The sequence below is a fragment of the Balearica regulorum genome, chromosome 2 (genome assembly GCF_011004875.1).
Source record: "Balearica regulorum gibbericeps isolate bBalReg1 chromosome 2, bBalReg1.pri, whole genome shotgun sequence".
NCBI lineage: Eukaryota > Metazoa > Chordata > Aves > Gruiformes > Gruidae > Balearica > Balearica regulorum.
In genome coordinates this window covers 45789361-45813774 of record NC_046185.1, presented here as the reverse complement: position 1 = coordinate 45813774, position 24414 = coordinate 45789361, and the positions used below count along the sequence as shown (strand labels likewise).

General features: G+C 41.8%; 1 protein-coding gene across 1 annotated transcript; it reads right to left on the bottom strand.

The window, feature by feature from the left end:
• Positions 1-5123: 5123 nt before the first annotated feature.
• SNAI2 (snail family transcriptional repressor 2) lies at positions 5124-8744 on the bottom strand. Its single transcript, XM_010305372.2, has 3 exons — positions 8422-8744; positions 7310-7855; positions 5124-6374 (listed from the first exon to the last, which is right to left on the bottom strand). Exons 1-3 carry the CDS (start codon positions 8498-8500, stop codon positions 6193-6195), a joined length of 807 nt encoding a protein of 268 aa, XP_010303674.2. The 5' UTR covers positions 8501-8744; the 3' UTR covers positions 5124-6192.
• Positions 8745-24414: the final 15670 nt, after the last annotated feature.

The window sequence follows — 24414 nt, the reverse complement described above, 5'->3', positions numbered from 1 at the left end:
ACTTCTAGGAAAGTATTCTGATCCAGAATGTGTAGCGTCCTCAGTCCTTCCGATGTTGAATGGATGGGCAAAGAACTTGAAGATCACCCTCCTTTGACTTTGTCCTGCTAGAAAGCACCCTTGTGCTTGCATTTAAACCCACCTTTTTTAAATTGAGGGATGGGTCTAGCAAGAAAATGAGGGGTCTCTCTGTGTTTTTTGTTTCTGAGGCAGATCCCCCCAATTAGGGTGGCAGTGAAAGGATTTGCAAGTGAGAATGTGTAGGCTGGTCAACTGTATGTCTACCTGTGTGAAGAGACTATGTGAATGTCTTCATGTACCTCAGTTGCTCTTCCAAGCTTACAGGGAGAAAGCTACTAAAAATGTTGGAGGCCATATGAATTTGACGTGGCATTCATGTGATTGCTGTTTGCTGTGTCTTATTTTGACAAAATTATGTAAAAACATGTTTGGATAGATGGCAGATAGAAAAGGGCATTTATTCCCCCTTGGCAAGGGCTGCCAAACTGTGATCATCCACCTCGTAGCTACTTAGCGTACACACTGGATAAGTGTCTGGTGGTGCATATAAAGCAGAGAGGAACAAAGACAAGACATGGGTATATTCAATACCCAGGTAAAAGGCAGAGAGGAGAAAGATGTAACAGAAAGCAGCTGTTGCATTGCAATAACTTTTGTCTTACAGAGATGAGGGGAAAACAAAAGAAAGAGGACCATGAAGGAGCACTTACTTATGTTTTTGTACCCAAAATGGTGAGTGAACCGGAAGAAAAAAAAGAAAAAAGTATTGGTTTGTATGGCATTCCTGAAGTATTGAAAAAGTAAGTGAAGAGGAACAAGGTGACCAAACTGTCAAACAAGTAAAACCACCACTAGTGCATTTTCTAATTTTTTTCTTTTTTTTTTGATCTCTAGCCTGGTTTGTCTATGTGTCCCTGAGAATAGACAGCAATGCAAGAATGCAATCAGGCTGCACCACAGCCTCAAAGGCTTTGATAAGCCATGTTTCAAAAAGAATATACCTCTGCAGCAAGATGTGCACCTCTTTAAGAAACCCATGTCAGATAGTCACCTGAGGCACCCTAATGCTGCGCTCTGCAACAGCACAGGGAAACTCTGGGTCTCCCAGGAAAGCACAGTCCCATACTCCACACTCTTCAAAGTTCCTGATGACTTTGTATAGATTTGGAATGAATTAAATTTTTTGGAAAGAAGGAACAGAACACGCAAACATCATTTTTGTTTGTACTCCACTCATATGGCTCATATGGTTTCCACAACATTTATACATCCTATCAGCATCCCATCAGAAACTGAGTGGTATTTCCCCCTCTACTCACAATGGCAAAGCCTATCTGCGGTGCTGGGTCCAGTTCAGGGCTCACCAGTACAAGGTAGACATGAGAATACTGGAGTCCAATGAAGGACCACAAAGATAATTATGAGATTGGAACATCTGTCATATGGGAGGGACTGAGACAGCTCAAGAAGAAAAAACTCAAGGTAGATCTTATCAATGTGTATAAATACCTGATGAGAGGGAGTAAAGAAGACGGCCAGACTCTTAGTGTTGCCCAGTGACAGGACAAGAGGCAGTGCACACCATCTGAAATACAGAAAATTCCATTTAAACGTAAGAAAAGAACTTTTTTACTGCAAGGGTGACTCAGCATTGGCACAGGTTGCCCAGAGAGATCGTGAAGTCTTTGTTCTTGGAGACATTCAAAACCCAGCTGGACACAGTCTTGGGTAAACTACTCTACTGACTCTGCTTTGAGCGGAGGGGTTGGACTAGGCAATCTCCAGAGGTGCCTTCCCACCTCAACCGTTCTGTGACTTAGTGATTTCACTTGCACTGTCTGTTCTTATTTTTTGCAGCCTTCATCTGATACTACAATGTATACAGGTTGGAGTGTGCTTCTCACATTCCACTCTTTATATTTCTGTGAACCAGAATTATAATTTATTTAACTGTTAAAACACCTACCTTAAAGAGACAAAACCAGACATCCAGGAAAGCTAGTAAAACCCCTTATTTCTAAGGCAGTAATGTTCATCGCTGAAAATGTCTTATTCAAAAATAAAAATATATTTTAAGATTATTTGTTTTTGTGGCAGGGGAAATCAGCTGTAGCACGAGACATCAGAATTAAATTACTAGGTTTCCCATTGTTCTTCCTCTTTTAATTGAAATTACAGGATCTTTAGGGTGCTTCTTTTAGATATGATTTTATGGAGCTTAGAGTAACAGGCCCTAAGCTTGCTTAATGATAACAGGAACTATAATAATCCAAATAACAGAGTAAAATACAGAAGATAGATTTCATGCTGCCTTAATCTGAGAGGCACTCATTTTAACCCTTTGGTGAGTGAAAAAAAATGTTTTTCTAAACTACACATTAGATGGTAGGATAATTGCAGTGCTTTGAGCATAAATGTGTACTCTATTCTGTCTTCATTTCATGCACACCTTATTCCATTCTGCAGCCTTTGAGGTGAAAAGCACACCCAAACGGAAGCAAGGGAAGAGAAAAGAGGAAACCAAAGTGAATCAATTATTGCCTTCAGCCTTGAGAAACTCATACATGTGACTGCACTTCTGCTGTGGCGGTTCAGCTCTTCGCACATTGAAAGTACACTCAGGAGGTGAAAGTAAATTGCCAGAACATCCTAAAGGAAGGATCAAGCCCTCATTCCCTATAATGGGCAATCATATAACCAACCAGGTACGCATTTAGAGATTTGGAGTAACCTTTGGGCAAAAGCCTCTTCCCCAGATCTACTGATTTTAAACAACTCATCAGTGAGCAGTTAAAAAAACCCCTATGAATCATGTTGCATATAGGTTGCTATCATTTAGGTGCCTTTAGAGGAGAGACTGGGCTTTTGGAAGCTTAACTTTTCACTTAAAAGAATGACATTTAGCACTGGTGTCAAAAATTAAAAGTAAAAAAAAAGTGTCTGATTTCAGAAAAGAGCAATGAAGATACTAGGAGCATAGGGAGCATGTTTTCCAAGAAAGATTTTAAATGTTGATTATTTGCATATGGAATTGAGAGATGTCTTATCAGAAATATAGCAATGGCCAAAGAGATTCAATGGGTAGACTCACCATGGAGGGAGATTTTTCCATCACATTTTGTGAAAGTCAAACGACCAGCAGCTCAGAACAGAATTCAATTTACATTGATAAATAGCTTGTGCAGGTACAGAAGGGCATTTCTAGGGTAATGAGCTAAAATTATTAATGGAAAACATTTTGGAGAAATGTCCTGACAGCAAATAGAAAGCAGTCTCACAGGAAAAGCAGAGAAATTCATCTACCTGGGAAGTTTATGCTGCAACTGGACAGAGTGCTAGGGATGTGCGATAGAGCCCTCTGTTTCAATTAAAGAGATGAGCTAGAAGAGCTCCTAGCCTTTCCCATCTTTGTGTTTTATGAGTACAGGTGTTACAGGCATGCAAAGTAGCATATCTTAATTGTCATCTCTAAATCAGACCAGTTCCACTTGTGTTTGGTTTAGCATACTGTATTTTGATGCAGTTTTCATCTGATTTCCCTTAAGGACAACAGTAGCATTTCCACTCATTCAAGCAGTCAAGCTCTTATGCTATTTCATTTACTATGGGCGTAGAGAATTTAAAGTGTGAATTAAAACAATGGAAAAGCCTTTGTGACATGACACAGGAGAGCAAACCTAGAACTTTGACAGCACAAATAGCTGTTGACTGCCAGAGCTTTACTCGTATTCCGGTAAACCTTGCTCTGGGAAGAGAAAGCTGCACAAAGAGCTGCTGGAGCCTAAGGACTTCAAAGTGAATGACATGGAAGTGCAAATCAATAGAGTAACCACATGAAACTTTTCAAGGCCATTTGATGCCTTCATGTGTTCATTTCGAAATGGTACTTCACAAATTCCCACTAACCCTATCTTTCTTGAACTATCTAGCTATTTCCTGAAAAAAATCTAGCAGGTCCTGGAGAATCATTGTCATAACCTTGAGAATTTGTCAGAAGATGCTTGAAGAATATGAAAAGCTTCATTTGAGCTGATCCATGGTACAAAGGTACAAAACTTCTGCCATGTGCCTGTTGCCTACGTTACTCCAGTGCAGTCCTGCCGAAGGACTCCTCTGCAGGACTCAGCCGTAGGACACACAATGCAGGCATGGTCTGTTGAATTATTTTGCTGAAATGTACTCTTTTTCAAGAAATGTGCACCTTGTTTTTATCCATCAGTAACATTCCTGTTAAATTGTTGGAATTTTGTTTTTGCTATTAGTTGCTCCTACTGGTACCCTACTGTAGACATAGCAGTCTTTAGACTGGATGCCAACTAGTGCTTATCTGTTTTCTAGCTTTGTACTTTGTTAAAATAGTTGTTGTTTTGCATTGGTGAGTAACGATGAGACATGATTTGTTGATGTTTTAATTCTTTTATACAGTTCAGATCTTGGAGTCCTTAGTCAAATCATCTGAAGAAAAATATTTCTACTTTTTATTACTGAATAATTATTTCCTGTGATATATTAGTTGATACATAGCCATAATACATTCAATTGACAGTTCTGATATGCAAGATACTTTAATAAAAATATCTTTAATCTTTCTGAAATGGTCATATAAAGTATATCACACTGTGACTTGACCACTACTTTAGAAGAGCATCATGCAAATGTTACTGACCTCCTGTAAGGCTCCACCAACTTTAATTAACTTTGGTTCAGGCCCAGATGTCCTCATGTCAGAGTATCAGCAAAACTACTATAATAAGACTGCTCTAAAAGCATCCATTCAACTGTTAAAATGTAAGGAAGAAGTTTCTTTTAAATGCTTTTGATAAAATATATTTCACAATGTTGTCATACTGTTGTAAGTAGAAAAAAAAACAACGGTGTTTTAAAGCAGTGGCTCTAGAAAAATGCTCTGTATGTTTTTAAATGTTTTAAAATGCAATGAGTATATTCCTTTCTAATGTTCAGTACTTGTGAACTAAGGATTCGCATCTGAAATTCACTTTTATCTTCATTTGGTCATGTAGAGACATTTGCATTTTCCTATACTCCAAAGCCTTGATAAACCAGACACGGTTGTTTTCTTTAATTAGAACAAACAACAGAAATCTTACTTAAAAATGTTTATTGTAAAAAAGTGGCTAGAAAACAACATAATTTTCACTTCACACTTTCTTCAAGTTATCTATAGACGCTGCTATAGGCAACAATTCACTTTCATTCATAACATATTCAATCATATAAAAATAAAAATATTTACATTATGTCCACATACTTTACAAAATCATCAATAAAAAAGGCACTTGGAGGGGTAATGCTGAAAATATTGCATTTCCTTTGTGCATTTAAAAAAAATAATTGTCAAACTCCCGTGAACCCCCTCTCTTGCACTTATTCCCGTTTTTTAAAAAAGATTAAAGTTTAGAGGAACTATTCCATATTAAAAGATGGTCAAGCATGCACCAGGAATGTTTGAAGCTACAGTCTTTTTTCTTTCTTTTTTTTTTTTTTTTTTTAAAAGGCACATGCGGTTAATTTGTGGCTTTTAATTTTTCGTACATTCTTTTACATAGTTTTTTTTCCTCTCTTAATTATGCAGTTTTAAAGCATTTCAGATCATTAATGAAGGCCTTGGCTTGTAATAAAATAAAATAAAAACACAGCAATGAATAATATTAAACATTTACTAAGGTAAACTCGGAATACTTTTTAAGGCACCTGAGATAAATGGTGTCTAGCAAAATTCACTTGGTAGTATTTTTATTAAAAGTTCCACTTAAAATACTGTTTCTTTGGTTGAAATGGCTTGGCAGGAATGTATTGTTAACTTTGCAGCCTGTTCTAAGCCAGAAAACACGACCTACGTTTGGCTTCATCTATAAAGATAGCTGATAATGCTTCTTCCTTTAGATCTACTTGAAATGTCATGCATGGTGTCTTTCCCCATATTTCAGAATTCACACTTAAGAACGCAAATGTGTGACTGAACAGAAACTACTGAAAGCTCTTTTTTACTGACATTCTAAGTTCTTCCACTATTTTGTTTGTTTGCTTGTTTGGTGGTGTTTTGGGTTTTTGGCTGAAAAGTAGATGAGAAAACGCCTTTGGATTTCCACTTATCATTTGGAACAGGAGTGGAGAAATGCATCGAGTCCAGGTAAACATTGACTGCATGACTCAGTGTGCTACACAGCAGCCAGATTCCTCGTGTTTGTGCAGAAGAGACATTCTGGAGAAAGTTTTGGAGCAATTTTTGCACTGGTATTTCTTCACATCTGAGTGGGTCTGCAGATGAGCCCTCAGATTGGATCTGTCTGCAAAAGCCCTGTTGCAGTGAGGACAGGAAAACGGCTTCTCTCCTAAAAAGGAAACATCGAGGAAAAAAGAGGATAAAGCTTTAAAAAAGAAGTAGATGTTTAGGACATGTAGAACCCACTTTTATGAACAAATGAGCAAATGGAAAGGATTTGTTAGGATCAAGAACGTGTTATAAAGTTAATCAGGCCACAGATACAACAGCTTTCAGCACTGCTGACTGTACTTGCAGAACTCGGTCTTTTCAGAATGTGCTGCTAAGTGCAGCCTCCGAAGAGAAGCTGCTGACAACTTCTGCATCTACAGGTGCAGGCAGTACTTTTAGGTTGGGCTCCTCCCAACATTGTCAAATATTTTCATAGTGCTTTTCCTGCTTAGCGCTGTCTGAATTACTGGAGACAAGGGCTTTGACTGAAAAGCAGCAAACAGCAGTACAGACATTATATTGTACCCAGCATTATACTCAAAAATCAAGTTTTCGCCTCACAGGAAAAAAAGACTGCTTTGGTGACCAGGTGTTGCTAATTCTTAAGGAGTTGAGATAGCGCGTGCAAAATTTGCCAATTGCTTAAGGAGTCAGAAAGCAGCCCCTCGTGCATTGCCTTTCTGTTTTGCTGCTCGATTTCAGAGTCAGATGGAGCCTTCTCAAAGTTAACAATTTCCAAAGCCTGAAAGGTAACGTAAAATCCTTAAAGCAAAACCTTCAGCTAGTGGAAATGGGCTAAATCACCTAAAATTATCAAGGGAGCAATGCTGATTTATGCCAGTATCTGGCGCACAGTTACAAGACCATGCTACAATCCTCTCCCACCCACCCCCCGTAAGAGGGAGAATTTAGCCTTTTAACAATACATTGCAGATGCATTTCAAAGTTAGTAAAGAAACACTGCTGGTTTTTTCCACCTGTGGAAAAAAAATATCAAAAAGGCATCCTGGTGTTATAGCAACAAGAAACTGCAGTCGTAATGGCTGTTCTTACCAGTGTGAGTTCTAATGTGTCCTTGAAGTAGCCAGGGTCTAGAGAAAGCCTTGCCGCAGATCTTGCAGACACAAGGTAGCGTGTGGGTCCTGATGTGCATCTTAAGTGCTCCCAGGCTGACATACTCCTTGTCACAGTACTTGCAGCTGAATGATTTCCTAGACTGGGCATCACAGTGCAGCTGCTTATGTTTGGCCAAGCCAGAGAAAGTTGAATAGGTCTTGCTGCATAAACTGCACTGAAACTTTTCGGCTTCAATTGCATGGGGGTCTGAAAGCTTGGACTGGATTCTCTCTTCTTCATCGCTAATGGGACTTTCTGAACCGCTGTGATCTTTGGAGGAGGTGTCAGAAGGTGGAGGTGGGCTGACTCTTCCCAAAGATGAGGGGTATCCAGAAAGCGGAGAGAGGTCGTTGGGTAATGGAGACGGTAGCAGCCCGGTTGTAGTCCACACAGTAATGGGATTGTAAGCTACTGAGCTCAGGATCTCTGGCTGTGGTATGATAGGGACTGGATAGCTTTCATACAGGTATGGGGATATAATCACTGGAGAAAGAAGGAAATTTGCAGGTAAGAGAACCAAAAAGTATTTCAAAAGGCAGCAAAATTAACATTTTGGGGATTAAAAGGTGCATCAATTAAACACTCAGTATAGTCATCTGAATATAAGGAGGATTAAGGAAATACTATTTCATACATATATTCTGATGAGTAGAGACAGTGCCCTTGAACAGACAAATTACAGTTGGAGAGTCTCTTCAAGGCAGCATGCTGTTTCTAAATCTGTGCAGCCTGACACAATGAAGCAGTGAGACGTCCTGAAGGATTTCTGCGAGAGTTTCAATTCTACCACCAACAGACACAGAACAGGAAAACTCCAAATCCTCTCTACGTAACCGAGTTCAAGTGGATGAGCAAACTTTATGATTCATTCTGGGCAGTATTGCCGTATTTCTCAAAACTCCCTCCTTGTAAGCAAAAGAAAAAAAGAGCTAGCGATGAACTAAGCCATTCCCTCAAGCCTGAAAAGCAATCCCACCCCTCCTCATTACTGCCACGCAACGACCGCAACCTCAGAAGCAACGCAGTGGCATTAGATTTCATTTTGCTACCTGTATGAGTGTCCAGTTCGCTGTAATTCGGTTTCTTGGATGAATTGAAATGTTTCTTGACCAGGAAGGAGCGTGGCATTTTGGATGCAGGGTTTCTCCTTCTTCCAGGCTCTCCTCGTGGGTCGGTGTAACGGTCCCCGGCTGGTGCGCGGCACACACACGCACGCTATCACTGCGAGCGCATCCGTCCCTATCGCGTCGCCTGCCCCACGCAGTCCATCCACCGTGGTTGTGTAGTGGCAGTGCAGAGGCGCCTTGAAAAGTGCTGTAAATACCCACTAGTCAGGTGCAGGGGGGAAGGGTTTTCCGCTCCTCCAATCACTTCGGGATGTTCTCAAGCACTTTTCCAAACAGGCTGTTTTTTTCTGGGAGGGCTCTCTGGCTGCTGGCAGGAGGGATCCAATCCCTGCTCGGAGGGTTTGGTTCAGGTTTCGGCTCCTCCCGCTGGAGACAGCTGTGAACGGAGGAGCGAGCGGTGGGCAGAGCGCCTTACCCTGCTACGGAGTGGGTGTATGTTGCTCTGCAGAATTTCTGTCTAGAAAAATGTGGTGGTCAAAGTGCTCTTAAAAAAAAAAAAAAAAAAAAAAGAAAAAAAGTCAGTTTACTGATTCAGCTGAATTCTTTTTTTTCTTTCTGACAGAGACCTGGATAAGTCATAGGCACTGAGACTTTTTTTTTTTTTTCTTTTTTAAAACAAGTCTGGTTTCCAGATGTTTGATATAAGAATTACAATGGAACAAACTGTTCATTAAGGGCAGAAGGGGGGAACATTACAAGATAACAAGTTAGCCGGCAGAGCTAATGGAAGTCTTTGAACTCACTGTGTGCCTGCTCCGTTTGGGAACTGCCTTTGAATAGTTGCTTTTAGGAAAGCCTGGAGATAAGCAGCCTGCCTCCCTAACCTGCGCCCTTCCAGGCAGAAGGGCCAGCGAGATACTGCAAGTGAGTTCAAGGAGAGGGAGAAGCCCTGGAAAAGATGACATTTCAGAGCAGGCTGATAGGTTTTATATAATATGCGTACTGCTCGAGACTGTTCATATGAAGAATACTTTCCTTTTTACTTTAAAAATCTGCAGAATGCAAAACCTCGACCTTTCCTTCCTTGGGAGTAGTTATGTCACTCTTTTGCCTATCCTTTTAGAGCACTGCCAAAGAAATTTTCCTAATTATCCAAAGCAGTTAAAAGATGCACAGATAAGCAAACCCCCCCCCAAATTATAGACTGGGTAATTTAAATGTCTCTTAAACGTCCTTCTCCATTAGTATATTTAGGACCTCTTGATTTCCTATGGAGGTATAATCTGTATTATGTGTTTCATTTAGGATGAAAGTCTCTTAAATGTGCCACAGAATTTTTTGGTTATCTAGATTGATTCAGAGGAGATGTTTAGTCGCAGATAGGTTTTTTTAATTTTAAAATATTTGCATTTGGAAAATATGGACAGATGAACGCTGGTAAATTTCTAACACAAATTACACTTTGATTGACTCTTGGTCTGCCCTCCCCACTCCCCCCCCCCCCCCCCCCCCCCGGTATATTATCTACACCTGCCTAGGCACATACTGGTATGCCGTGCCGGTGTGCCGCTAGGACTCTGTCCTGTCAGGAGGCGGCACGGAGGGGTGTTTTACAGAGACCACCCCAGCCCTTTTTTGCAGCAGGTGTTGGAAGAGACATGAAAAAAAAAAAAAAAAGCGCCCCTGGTTCTGTTAAGACATGTAAGAGTAAAGTGCTTCGTCAAGCTGCGTGACTTCTTAATCTCGGGGATGCCAAAACAAGTGCAGAGAAAGTTAGCCATTTTCAAGAACTGATTAAAAAGATTCAGCTCTTCAGCATCTAACTCTGGTGTCTGTCAGTGAAAGGTGTCACATGGATTTCCAAGCTGCGGGGAACACACCCAAGCTACGGGAGGAAAGGGAAAGTGGCAAGGAAAGGGACTTCCCAGGTACCTGCTTTGCAGCTGGGGTGGAGGAACAGACACAGCTCTTCCCAGAAGGGAGAGCAGCGCTTGCAGAGACACAAGCTGTTGCTTTCCTCAACTCCACAGAAATGAAGAAATCCGCAAAGCATTTTTAAAAGGTTGCATTTGTGGTCCTGCTCCCCTCTCAGCTCTGTTCCATCTGAGAAGTTCCCGTCCCCTGCCAACTCTGGGAAAGCATTGCATTTCAGGATGTGAGGCATTAGTCTGTATCTAAATTGTTACATGAGCTGTGATTCAGCCCTTGAGCTGGTTTAAGTTTGTGTGTTGAAATGAATGGAGCCATGCAGATTTTCACTGGCTCGGGATCTGTTCTTTTGTATGTTTGTTAAAAGCAAAGGGTCTGATTCACCAGTGAGGTACTCCCTCTCAGGGCATTTTCACCAGCATAACACTGGAGTGATGCAGTTTAAATTAATTGCACTTATATAAATCATAGGAGCGTAAGCAGTTAGCCCACTGGCTGAGCTGATTGAAGGATGTTAGGAATTGGATAGAAGGCATGTTATTACATGGTCCTGAAAGGATATTAACAGCACATACTACCTGAGTGAGGTCTGCTGTCAAAAAAAGGGAGAGTCTGCATGAGGAGTGGGTGAGTCAGAGTAAACAGGTGTTCTGGGTGTTTACAGCAAATGTGGATGAGAGGGCACTCGGAGACGTGCAGCATCCATCCCCGTGCACGAAAGGAAACACAAAGGTCGAGTGCGGAACACAGGAGGAGGAGGTTCCCCCTCCTTGGGGGGAGTCAGGGAGGCGCGGGGATTGCGGAGGGCGGTGGATGGCTCTGATGGTCACGCTGCCTGTGGGCAAAGCCTTGCATCCACCTCTGAAAAATCAGGCCCAGAGCTTCCCTCTCACATTTTACAAGTAGTTGGTCTTTTAGGGATTCTTTACGTTTTTACTTTGAAAGCTCGTGTAAAGCTGTCTTGTTAATGCCACTGTGCTGCTAATTGCCACTCTGCAAAGCGGGTAGGAAATGATCCAAGCAATTCTGTTGCCTGAAACCTTGGCAAGTGCTTTGTACCAACTAAATGATTAGGACCAAAGTTTCAACCATGCAGCAGAAATGGCTTTTTTTTTTTTTTTTTTTTTTCATCAGGCACTGGTTCATGTGCCTAAATAACTACCTATGAGCCTCACTTTAGTCTCCCCATTTCTGACAGCTCCACCAAATCCTTTTTCTTGTCAGGCTTTCTGAGAAGGACAGTAACTTTTGTTACTCAGCTTTCTGGAAATGGAAGAGTGCCAGAACTATGTTTGTTATCAAAGAGGGAAGAAGGACCCAAGCTGAGCCATCACCAGCTTAGTTCTCACGAAAGCATTTGCGTCTTTACCAAGCATCAATTACTAGCAAGATCGTGCTAGTTAAATATAAATGTTAAATATATGGTTAAACACAGCAGAATCAAGAAAAATAGTTTCAGAATATTAAATGAGTTATGCTGGGTCACTGTTCCCAGAACACAATATATTTCTTAAGCAGCACTGTTAAGCACATTTTGCCTGGACCTGCCATGGAGCCCATGGAAGGCAGCACAGTGAGTTTCAGAGGAACCCCCAGGAGGCACTGAGCCCAGCAGAGCATACCAAAAATAGCGCTGGAGGTTTATTGACGCAGGTGACGACTTTGTCCCGGAAGGGGTAAAAGCACAAGTAACTCACACTTACAGTGTAGCTCTTGCAGTTCATAAACCTCCTACATTTCGAAGGAAAGAGTGAAATGGTTAATATGAGGAAAAAAAAAATTGATCAGTTTTCAATAGCCAGTTGAATGCAGAATGTATCAAATCAGCTTTAGTCTTATCCTGTGCTTTCTTATGTCCTCCTTAGTGCCAGCTGGTATAACTTTCAGAAGTAGGAAAGGTTTAGTAGAGCTAGAAGGCGAGGAGTACCTCAACTGTGATTAGGTTGGATGTCAGAGAGGAATAAGCCCCAAATTAACAGAATAGAGGGAAACAATTAGGGAATGGGATTCCTTCCTGTTGCCTCAACACAGATATCTTAAGGATTTTTTTCGAAACACATTTTTAGGATACCTTTTCTTTCATGTTTTGCTCATCCTTCCAAATGCTGACCCGAACTATCAGCAGAAATTACAGCAAATTTAAAGAAGGACCATTATGATATCATGTCAAGGAGCTTTGAAGTGGGTCTCTTAGACGTCTAAGCCCATCTCTAATTTTTTTATATATATATATATATATAATGTTAGTTGCAAATAAACTTACATTTATTATTAAGATACAAAATGTTTCCTTTTGGATGAAGTAATTCGAACAAGGCTGGCTTCTGTGTGCTCTCTCCTTCACACCTGTGTAACTTCACTGATTTAAGAGGGTTCAATTTAGAGTCAATTTAGTCCATAATGAAGAAACCTGGTCATAGTTCAATTTTCCTGCATTGTTTCTACATGAAGATATTTTAACAATGGGCCAAATTCCCCTGTCATTCCCATCTGTAGTATCTCCATTGGCTACAGCTGAGATATTTCAGATTTACTGAAGCAGAACTGAGATGTGAAGCTAGTCCAATAAATATAACTCTGTTTACGTGTATAGTACTGTGACAAGTATTCATTGAACAGAAGTGTGTTACATCCCGGCTAAAGCTATTACACTCTGGAAAGCAAAGCTTTCTGCATCGCATTACGTTTTCCTGATCTTCCAGTACGCCACCGGCGTTATTCATAAAAGGAACAAAAGATTTGAAAACGCTGACCTTGGGATCCAGGGAGCGAAGCGAGGGCTCGCACAAGCGTTAGGCGGTCGGAAAGAGCCATCTGCTGGGGACAGCCACAGCCGGAGCAGCCTGCTCTCCGGAGCGAGACCTGTGCCAGCCGCCCCACCGTGTGGCCAGCCGGAGAACGGGTCGGCCTTCGGGGATGCACCACGGGCAGGCGGCCACCACCGCCGGGACCATGGGGCACCTCGGCGAAGGGATGTAGCGGGGTGAGGGAAACGATCGAGAGATGCATAAATCACTTCCCGGATTTTGTAACAGGGCTGAGATCTATGACTTTTCTTCCCTTTTTTTTTTTTTTTTTTTTTTTTTTTTTTTTAATTATTGTTTGCGGCTTACAGCAAAGTGAAACGTGAAGGCATCATGCGAGGTTTCCTGCTTTGGGGAATGCGTGCGTGAGTGCGTGTGTTTATATGACAGAGACCTACACTGATTTGTCATGTATGGTACATATATATTTACAAAGTATTTATGTATCTATATATACTTATATATATACACCCCTATATATACACTTTTTTATATATATACACACACACTTACATTTGCGCATATTTTGACATATACTCGTGACCATATATCAAACACTGACAATTCAATTACATGACAAATATTTATGGGAGAGAAAGTGTCATTATTCCTATGTTACAAATCAGTAACTGAAGCATGGAGATATTAAGACTGAAATTTTCAATAACTTAGATCTTAAGTGTATTTTAATTAAGACTTGTGGTGCCCTTCTCTCCAACAGCCTATATTTCTGTCTTTAAATGCTGCACAAGGTACTGTATCATTTCCTATGTAGCAATTGTTATTGTATGTATTTACACTTTTTCTGACAATAAAGGATTATGCAGAGTATAATTTATATTATTAAATTATCATTTATATTAACATGACCTTTAGCCACAGCCTGCTGTAGCTTCACAGATTTTCAACTTTCATAGATTTTTTTTAAAATACAATAAAAACTAGTTTGATGTCTTTTTTAACTTATCCACTTGTCCCTTTAGTTGGTGGACTAGAGTACTTGAATTTGGCTATCTATGTTTTGCCTAGGTTTCACTTCTGCTGTTCCCACACCAAACACTTCACACAGTGTTTGAAGTGTTTTTTTCCGTTCTGCAGAAGCCCATGGTCCACTCTCAAGCACGTCCTACCTCACCAAATGAACCTTAAGGTTTGCCACCACCTTGGTTTTTTGACTCAGTGTCCTTGAGGTAGCAACTGCCTACCAGAACATGCAAATGTAAACCTTATCATCATACACTCTCTGGTATTAGGTTGAACTGGTTGATATCAGCAATGTGGGGACTGGGCTTAAATGTCTATATGACACCTCCTCTTCTTGGCCACTCTTCCTACACCCCTACATAATCAGGTACATTACACTTTTTCTAATTTATTCCTTTAAAAGTGCAGACAGTTGCTTGTTGCCTGGTAGGCAAAACTTGCTCACTCCCCTCACCTTCAAGTGTGTTGGGTGCAGGAAGCGGCAGTAGCCTGTGGCATTCAGTTTTCACACCATGGCCAGCCCTGGAGTCCAGTATCGCTGCCTGGCAGCCACAGCTGAGTCGGGGGCTCCATGGGGCAGCAATAAGCACGTGGGGCAGCGCGCTGTGCTCTGCGGGGGGACGGGAGAGACCTTCCCCTCTGAAATACATGTGGCATATCTGACACAAAATGTAACTTTCTGGGGCAGTTATCTTAAATTAGCGGATTGGTGGGTGTCTTTTTTTGTTTACTTATCAATCGCATATTTATTTCTTCAAAGGATTCAAATTCATGAGTTCTTTTCTACATCTATCCAACTCTTGGCATCTCAGTGACGTGCACTGTAGTTGCTCTGCTAACAGCTGGGACACTTATCTTTGTGCTCTAAAATGAACAGATGATGTCACTCCATAGAGTTAGTATCTCTATATCAGTATAAATTCATCATTTTGCTGTGGTAACAGATGGTGAGACCTGCTGGGTTTGCTTCAGTGCTACTCTTCTGCTTCATCCTGAGGCCCAAGAACCTTCTGTAACCCCTGCTGCCCAAAACGACAGTGGTCCTACAAAGCTGGTTCACTGCCTGTGTTGCCTATTCTTCATTCCCTCATTTAACACTATGTATTATTGCACACTGGATCCCAGGCAAATGTTGTACTTGACTATTCTTATAATTTCTTGCATTGACTTAAAGAACTAGGTCTTTCCATTTTTCAAGCTCTGTTTGGAAGTTCCCAAGACCCCAGGGATTTCTGATAGTGAAGATCTCTCTTCTCCTGAGTTGCAGCTCCTTTGCATTCAGACTAGTGCTCTGCTTCTGGCTCTGTTAAGCTTGATAAAGACATCCTGCGCTATCTTCTGCTATCTCCTTAGACAATAACCGTTGCCAGCTGCAGGCCTGATGTCTGAAAGTCCTGTTTTGTCTTTATCTGTTATCGCTGGAATAGCTTTGAGGGCAGGCTGATGTCTGGAGCCTTTGTTTTTTTCCTTCAGTGGTACCTGGCAAAAGGCGTAGTGCAGATTGTCAGGGGCTGGGTGATTCAGCATGCCAGAACCTATTTTCGACATTGCAACCAGAGACCTTTTTAGTCCCAGACAAATCACGCAGTATATCTTCAGGATTACCGCGTAGTGATTCCTTTGCAGGGCTCTGGTCCCTGACGGGAGGTTTCCCAAACATCCAAGACATTCTTGAGGGCTTTTCACCACCATAAAGCTGCTAAAGCCTGCAAAAATGAAAAGGCACATCTGCCAACTCTGGTTTTCGTGAGTGTGAGGGTGTCTGGGCTTTCTGCTCTCCCCAGTTCCTTACTCAGCAGCTCCACCCGGCCTGAGGGATGTCTGCACTTTGTGTTTCTTACAAGTTCCTGTGATAGCCTTCAGCTGACTACAGCATGTGCTGGAGGAGTCGATCTCCTTACAGTATGACTGTGTTAGGCTGCTAGAGAAGGCACAGAGTGACTATTATCTTTTCCTTTCATGGTGGGGACAGTCAGACATCATATTTCAACCAAACTGGTGGCTTGCTTTAGTCACGTTCTCTGGCAACAGTACTACCTTTGCATCAACTGCTGTATATTTCCAGTGATAGTAGCTTTGTTTGTTTGTTTGTTGTTGGGGGTTTTTTTGGGTTTTTTTGTTTGTTTGGGGTTTTTTTGTTTAAAATTTCTGTGTTAACAGTCCATTTCTGCCTGCTGGCTTCAAAACTGTTTTACTGCCTATTGCCAGTACTTGCCACACTTCTTCACCCTCATGTTTGCTGCCTCTCGGTACCTGTGGGAGCGAGCTGCAGCTGTCTCCACACATTGGCTAGAACTGGATCTGTCATTGATCCCAAAGTCCAGTTATAGCTATAGTAGTATGGCTGGTTTTTGAATCAGCTAAATTTTTGCTGATCTGTCTCTCTAACTTACTTTTCTATGGTCCTGAATGTTTCTTCTGCAATAGTGGCTGTCATTGCTCATGTACTTTTCCTGTTCTTCCTGTTTAGAGACACACAGGATTAGTGTTTCTTTCAGTAATCGTCTCTGCAAGGTGGTATGAAGTGCACCACGAGCGACTGTCTTTAGGGAGATAATTTTTATGCCTCCAATGCTACATGAAGATGCCAGCGATCTCAATTTTGTGGTATAAGTATCTCATTCTGCTTCCTTTTCTGGAATATAAAAGCAGTATTTCTCCACAGTCTTGTTCTGTTTAACACCGCTTGTTCTGCCACAGAGCTGTGACCTGGTAGTGTGGTTTCACCAGCATCTCACCAGCCTTCCCCACAGAGGCTGTTGGGGATTTACCCTCATTCCTTCACCTCTGTTCAGGCCGTGTTTTGGCTCCCCACATGTCTGTGCTTGTGGGTAGCATGTATTGAGAAGTTTGGCTTCATGCTGTACTGCTTTTTTCTCTAGTTCTTGCTCGTGCTTTAGTGAAGTACATCTTTTATCTTCACTGCTATAAAAGAGAGAGACAGAGAGTGAGCTTTCCTGGACTGACCACAGCCACCAGAGTTTATGGATAATTTGCTGGAAAACTGAGAAGACTGCATTGTCACAGATAAATTGTATATGTATAGATATAGATATGAATGTTACTCCATGGAAGAGGTTAAAGACTGCCTTCAGGCACATCATCATACCTGACTCAAGTCTTCATCTGATCTTTTTTTCCCTAAAACAAGGTGGCTACAGCTAAACTGCCTATAGAAAGAGTCCTGTAAAATGCTGAACAACGCTTAAGCCCTAGCTGGGAGGATGCTAATGCTTACAGACCAAAGCCACACTAGCAAAACACTAAAAATGAAGCACTGTAGACATTTGTAATCCTGTGCCTTGGCTCTGTTTCATCTGCTAATCCAGATGTAGTTCATATTCCTGAAATCTGGCTGATTCTTCACTGAAGGAAATATTGTTGAATGCTGATATTAAAACAGGACAAATCTCTCTTGTGTCTCATCTACACCTTTCTTTATAACAGTTCTTTTCATCCTAACAAGTTATATGCATTGTAGTGTGTATTATGTATCATAGAATCATTGAATGGTTTGGGTTGGAAGGGACCTTAAAGATCATCTAGTTCCAACCCCCCTGCTGTGGGCAGGGACACCCTCCACTAGACCATGTTGCCTCATCCAACCTGGTCTTAAACACTTCCAGGGATGGGGCATCCACAACCTCTCTGGGCAACCTGTTCCAGTACCTCACCACTCTCACAGTAAAGAATTTCTTTCTAATATCTAATCTAAATCCACCCCCCTTCAGCTTAAACCCATTCCCCCTTGTCCTGTCACTACACTCCCTCATAAACGGTCCCTCACCAGCTTTCCTGTAGGCCCCTTCAGGTACTGGTAAGCCGCAATTAGATCTCCCCGGAGCTGCCTTTTCTCCAGGTTGAACAATCCCAACTCTCTCAGCCTGTCCTCATAGGAGAGGTGCTCCAGCCCTCTGATCAGCTTCGTGGCCCTCCTCTCACTCACTCCAACAGCTCCATGTCTCTCCTGTACTGGGGCCCCCAGAGCTGGACACAGTACTCCAGGTGGGGTCTCACAAGAGTGGAGTAGAGGGGCAGGATCACCTCCCTCGACCTGCTGGTCACGCCTCTTTTGATGCAGCCCAGGATATGGTTGGCTTTCTGGGCTGCAAGTGCACACTGCCAGCTCATGTTGAGCTTCTCATCAATCAATACCCCCAAGTTCTTCTCAATGGGCTGCTTTCAATCCATTCCTCACCCAGCCTATAGCTGTGCTTGGGATTGCGCCAACCCACGTGCAGGACCTTGCACTTGGCCTTGTTGAACTTCATGCGGTTTGCACGGGCCTTCCTCTCAAGCCTATCCAGGTCCCTCTGGATGGCATCCCTTCCCTCCAGCCTGTCAACCACACCACACAGCTTGGTGTCATCAGCAAACTTGCTGAGGGTGCACTCAATCCCACTGTGGATGTCGTCGACAAAGATGTTGAACAGTGCCGGTCCCAGTACCGACCCCTGAGGAATGCCACTCGTCACCGTTCTCCACTTGGACATTGAGCCGTTGACCACAACTCTTTGAGTGCGACCATCCAGGCAATTCCTTATCCACCGTGTGGTCCATCCATTGAATCCATGTCTCTCCAATTTAGAGACAAAGATGTCATGCGGGACAGTGTCAAATGCCTTGCACAAGTCCAGGTAGATGATGTCAGTTGCCCTTCCCTTATCCACTGATGCTGTAACCCCATCATAGAAGGCCACCAAGTTTGTCTGTCACCAATCACCTCCTTGTTTTCCATGTGCCTGAGCATAGTTTCCAGGAGGATCTGCTCCATAATCTTGCCAGGCACGGAGGTGAGACTGACTGGCCTGTAGTTCCCTGGGTCTTCCTTTTTACCCTTCTTAAAAATGGGGGTTATGTTCCCCCTCTTCCAGTTGGCGGGAACTTTGCCGGACTGCCAGGACTTCTCAAATATGATGGAGAGTGGCCTGGCCACTTCATCCACCAGTTCCCTCAAGACCCGCGTATGCAACTCATCAGGTCCCATGGACTTGTGCACCTTCAGGTTCCTTAGATATTCTCGAACCTGATCTTCTCCTACAGTGGGCGGTTCTGCATTCTCCCAGTCCCTGCCTTCTGTGACCTGGGCAGTGTGGCTCAAGGATTTGCCAGTGCAGACTGAGGCAAAGAAGGCATTGAGTACCTCAGCCTTCTCCATATCCTGGGTAACCAGTTCACCCATTTCATTCCGGAGGGGACCCGCATTTTCCCTCGTCCTCCTTTTCTCACTAACATACCTATAGAAGTTTTTCTTGTTGTCCTTGACATCCCTGGCCAGACTAATTTCTATCAGGGCTTTGGCTTTCCTGATGTGTATCTGTCCAGAGGAAAGAAAGAAGAAAAAATTGATGCATTTTATTCAAATTATGTTGTAATTTTATTAAGTATAATTTCAAAACTTCTAAAGCAGTCAGTGAATTTCTAAAATTCAGGTCATAGTTTTTTCCACTGCTACTGCTGCTCTTTAAAACTTTGTACCAGCTACATTTACTTATTATGAAACATCTATCTCAGTTTATTTTGTATCATTTTGGTCCTAGCTTCTTATCCATTGCTATCCTCCTATCCTCTTAGCCACACAGCTATTGAAAAAGCTCTAGGTACTTGGTAAATGACTTCAAGGAGATTTACATATTCATGACATCTGGGAAAAAACTACTGTAGATACCAAATATCTCCCTGTTCTTCATGGCAAATGTGATTGAGGCAGGTGATAAGATGAACATGCTGAGTCCCATATTATAAGCATCACCAGGAAAAAGAATGAGCAACCAGTATGGACAGCTGACTTCTTCTGAAGTGGAATAAAGACTTGCAAGAGGAGGTGACCTGTTGCAAAATCACAACTAACAAGCATTCTTTGGCTGGTCCCATTTCAATAAAGAAAAAAAAAAAAAAGTGGGGACACCATATGATGTCATAACCTATATTGCAAATGGAGAGATGTTTGAACCTTGGAAGAGTCACATCCTTAAAACTCTGAAGATTACCTTACATCCTTTTCACTCAGGAGTGAAAAGAGCAGGACTCCAAACAGCAGGATTTCAAGACAAGAGGTAACTCTATGGTTAAGGCTTGATTCACTTCATCCTGAGAAATATGTTTCATGTTTCTTCATCCTGAGAAGCAAGTCCCAGTTCTGCAGCAGATTACTACCGTTTGTGTTTCAGCTGCTGTTTCTCATTTCTAAGACGGAGCTTATGGCATTTCCCTATCTTCTAAGAAGGTCTCAGGACTACTGCTTTAAAGCACAGGCAATATTAATGAGGAGATTAGTCGTGCCTTGGAGTGGATTGAAGTCTGGAAGAAAATTCAGAACCGGAAAAGGCTGATGACAAGGGAACGGAGGGAGGAGGAGGAGGAGGCAGACGCAGCTGGAAGATGTGCCCTGAAATTCCTTCAAGGCTGCGTCATTTCCCACCTCAGAAGCAAAAGGAGGTGCCATGTTACTGTGCGCTTGTCCTCCTCCTCAGTTCAGCCATTCTGCTCCCATACCTTTTGTGCATGTGTCCTTATCATTTTGCAGAGTAAATCTCTGAGGTACCATTTTGAGACATTATGTGCTGGACAAAAAAATTCTCAAGCTGGAGCTGAGGCTTTTTGTTTCTCTGCCTCCTGGTGAAGCAGAGATATGAATGAATTGCTCCTGTCATGTGTTATTGCATAATTCATGAGTTGAAATAAGTATGAAATGCTTTGCTGAAATTTTAAAGATCAACAGAGAAAATGTGCATTGCAAAATCCAGTTTAGAGCACTGACAAACACAGAATATAGAAAAGAGAGGTCTTCAGGGCCTTTAAGAAGATTGCTTTTCACTTTTTTTTCTTTATTGCAGTTCTGTGCCCTCATTAATTACTCTTAATAAATGAGTCAATATTTATGTGGGTGATAACATTGGCTATACTAGCTGCTAGAAATTGCTCATTTCAAGCAACTACCTATTTTGAAATTGCCTAATCCCCAGTTTATTTATCCCCGTGTAGAGTAGATTGCTTTGAGGTGAAGTTCAAGCTTTCTCAGTGACTTGAGCAGGCTGCAGAGGCTGCTCTGTGAGGAGGTGAAAGGTAACTTTGCCTTAAGTTTAACTTAATTTGTGCCGCTGTCAGCAGTGATTACCAAATTTTCTATGTTTTCTCATTTGATCACTTTTTCCTTAAGGAACGAAATGAGGTACCCCAAAATAACCTTGAGGTCTAAGACAGTTTAAAAAACCCCAAACCCTAATAAAATGAGCTAATACTGAAACAGCTTTAAAGCTTGCTGAAAGTCAGACTGAATGGTATAGCATGTAAAACCAAATATCTGCTGTTCTATGCAGCTCCCAGCTGCCACATGGGTTTGATGTACAGATCAGATATTGTTTTACAGTTTATTGTTTGTGGACTGCTTAGCTGCTTATGTAGCCTTTTTGTCGGGGATTCTTTGTGAAATGTATAATGATAATAAAGTTTCATGTAGGAGAGTCAGATAAAAAGAGAGAAGCATATCAGTGAGAAGAAAGAATGGGCAAACCAAATAAATGTCAGGTATTGATCTCTCAGATCATGCAAAGCCTTTGAAAAATATGGAGTCTCTTTCAGGTGTTAGAGAAGTCCTTTCAATTCTACTTTACTGATCTCTAAGTGCCAGCATAGTGCTGTGGTAGCTGACAGGACTATTTGCCTCCTGAATTGCTTTAGGAGCAGTGTTTCAGTTCCTTCAGATTCTCCCTGAACATCACACTTCTTCAAAAATTTCGTTTTATTCAAGCACCTTTGCTAAGAATTTTCCATATCTTCTCTATCCTAAACTGTCATACACTTTTTTATGCATTTCATTCGTTCTTTATATCTTTTTTTTTCTTCCAGGAACAGTTAAAAGTTTACACATATGAAAAAGATGACAAATGAATGTGCAGCACTGTGCAAATTACTAAAACCTGTCTTAATGACTTAGGTGACCTTTCTTTGCCAAAGTAGTCAGGTATATCTGCAATGTGATGGGAGAAGGATGCAGCAGGACAGCTTAGGGCTATTTTGCATATGCCTGGCAATAATGCTGAACATGTGCAGTAAATGATGAAATCTGGCATTTCTGAGAAGTATGATGCATTACTGTGCCAGCACAGCCCAGCTGATCTGCACGTGCACTGCAGAAATATCCAGGACTGGCAGATGTATTGTTCAATTTGTCCTTCACAGCCTGGAGGTCACCAATAAATGTAGAGTCCTCACATTTTATCCAGACAGAGCTTTCTCCTGAGAAAAGAGGCTGTATCTGAGAGGATCCCATGACATGTGGTAGGCAGGGCTGGGAAGTCAGCTACCTCCATTTCAGTGATGGAGTACTGAGGCACAGCAGAACCAAAAAGGCACACTCAAAGCCACCAAAAAAAATCTGTGTAGGAGTGAAGCAGGTCTATTGAGAACAAGACTAATTATGGAATAATCTTTCCTTTTCTCAGCATTATTTTTAACCCATCACTGAAAGAAGGTGATTCTGTTAGCAGACCTTCGGTCTGTGAGCAAGGGGCAAGTCCCCAAGTACAAAGATAGCTGAGATGAACAGTGACTGAATAGCACATTTTGTTGTAAACCACGTAATCAAGTTATTTCTCCAGTTACATACAGTGTCAACTGATGTTACACCTCATGTCTCGTTAAAATCTAGAGTAGTAAGCTACCTGGAGAATTTGAGTAACATTTGAGAAGACATAATAATGCAAAAGATCAAGGGGATTCACTGTTACGTACTGTCAGGGATGTTAACAAAATTATCGGTGAAGAAGAAAAAGTGAATCAATGATGAATAATCATGTACTATATCAGGTAAGTCAAGCCATTGTCTCTGCAGTAATTAACTGTTCCAATGGTATGGGCTGGCAATGTAATGAGGAAGCAGCAGTGAACACGCACTAATTACATTTGCTTTCAAATTCAGCAGAAGCTGAACAGCTGTTTGGTGCAGTAGGTAAATTAAGTGCACTAGTCAGATCCAATTCTGAAGCGAATCCTTGATGTCACTCAATGATTAATCTGTAGGCTGAATGTTTAAAGGCATGATTCAGCTAAAATATATTGTCACTCGGTGTCTTATTACTTCTTGTTGCCTTGAACACACCTTCCCTCTACAAAAATCCATTTGTGGGGGTGTGTGTGGGATAGGGAAGGAAGAAGCAGCTGAGGAAAGTGGCTTCTGTTGTTCTTGCAGGATTTTCTTGTCAGATACTTGTTTGTGGGGAACAGAAGGAAAGAACAGGATTTGTCCTCTCCTCCTGAGAAAACAGCTGCAGGGACAGTTTGTAAGGCTTCCAGTTATACCCTGTACCTGGAGCCTACTGGATTGGAGGTAAACTAGGGCACTCATCACAGGAAAGAGCTGTCCCAGTTCATCAGATCACCTTAAAAGGCATTTTAAGCAGGAAAGGAAAAAATTAACTGTGTTATGTTAACACATGAACTCCTCAGGGATTGACTGAATGGCTCTGTTGCCTACACCAACTGCATCTTCTGTCACAAAGCCCACGCCTGTACTAAGGACTGGGACTCTGGGCTGGATTCATAAATTGTAACAACACAAACTTTTCTTGCTGTGTTCCTGCTGTTTCTGACAAATACATTCTGTCTTCTGGTACTGCACGCTCTTTCTCTCCAGCTTGTAATTAGACATTGATGGTGTTTCATTTTGGCTGATTTTTTCCACACTCCACAAAAAATCCCGATCTCGGCGTGTGATGTGAAAGGGGTTGGCACTGCTCAGTAAGAGCTGAAGAATCACCACAGCTGCTTCTTCTCCATGTGAAGGTTGACAAGACAGTCAGAAATCAAGAGAAAACACATTTACTCTTAGCCAAGTTGCTTGTGAGAGAGAAACAACTAGGATTTACTTATTTAAGGCCTTTACTTGTTTACATTCAGCTTCTCATAATGTATGAGGGCTCTTTTACTTCTTCTGTTTTTGAAACCCAAAGTAAACCCATAGAAAAACACTAAGTGTAACAAATGGGATAATCTATTATCATTGTATTATCAAAGGAGCTTTCCTGGTGAGTGACATGTGCCAAGTTATTGCCTTTCGTAATCTGAAGCTTAGGTCTTGGTCTTTCTCCATGCCTTGAGCAGCAAATGCATTTCTTTTATCAGTTTACTTCTGCCAGTGGCCTTTTCTGTCTGATACAGTGATAGACTCCCTTTGATCACTTAAAATATTATTTTTAAAAGGAAATAGGACTGTGTCTGTTTGGTCAATGACGTTTTTGAAAATGAATTCATCATGTAC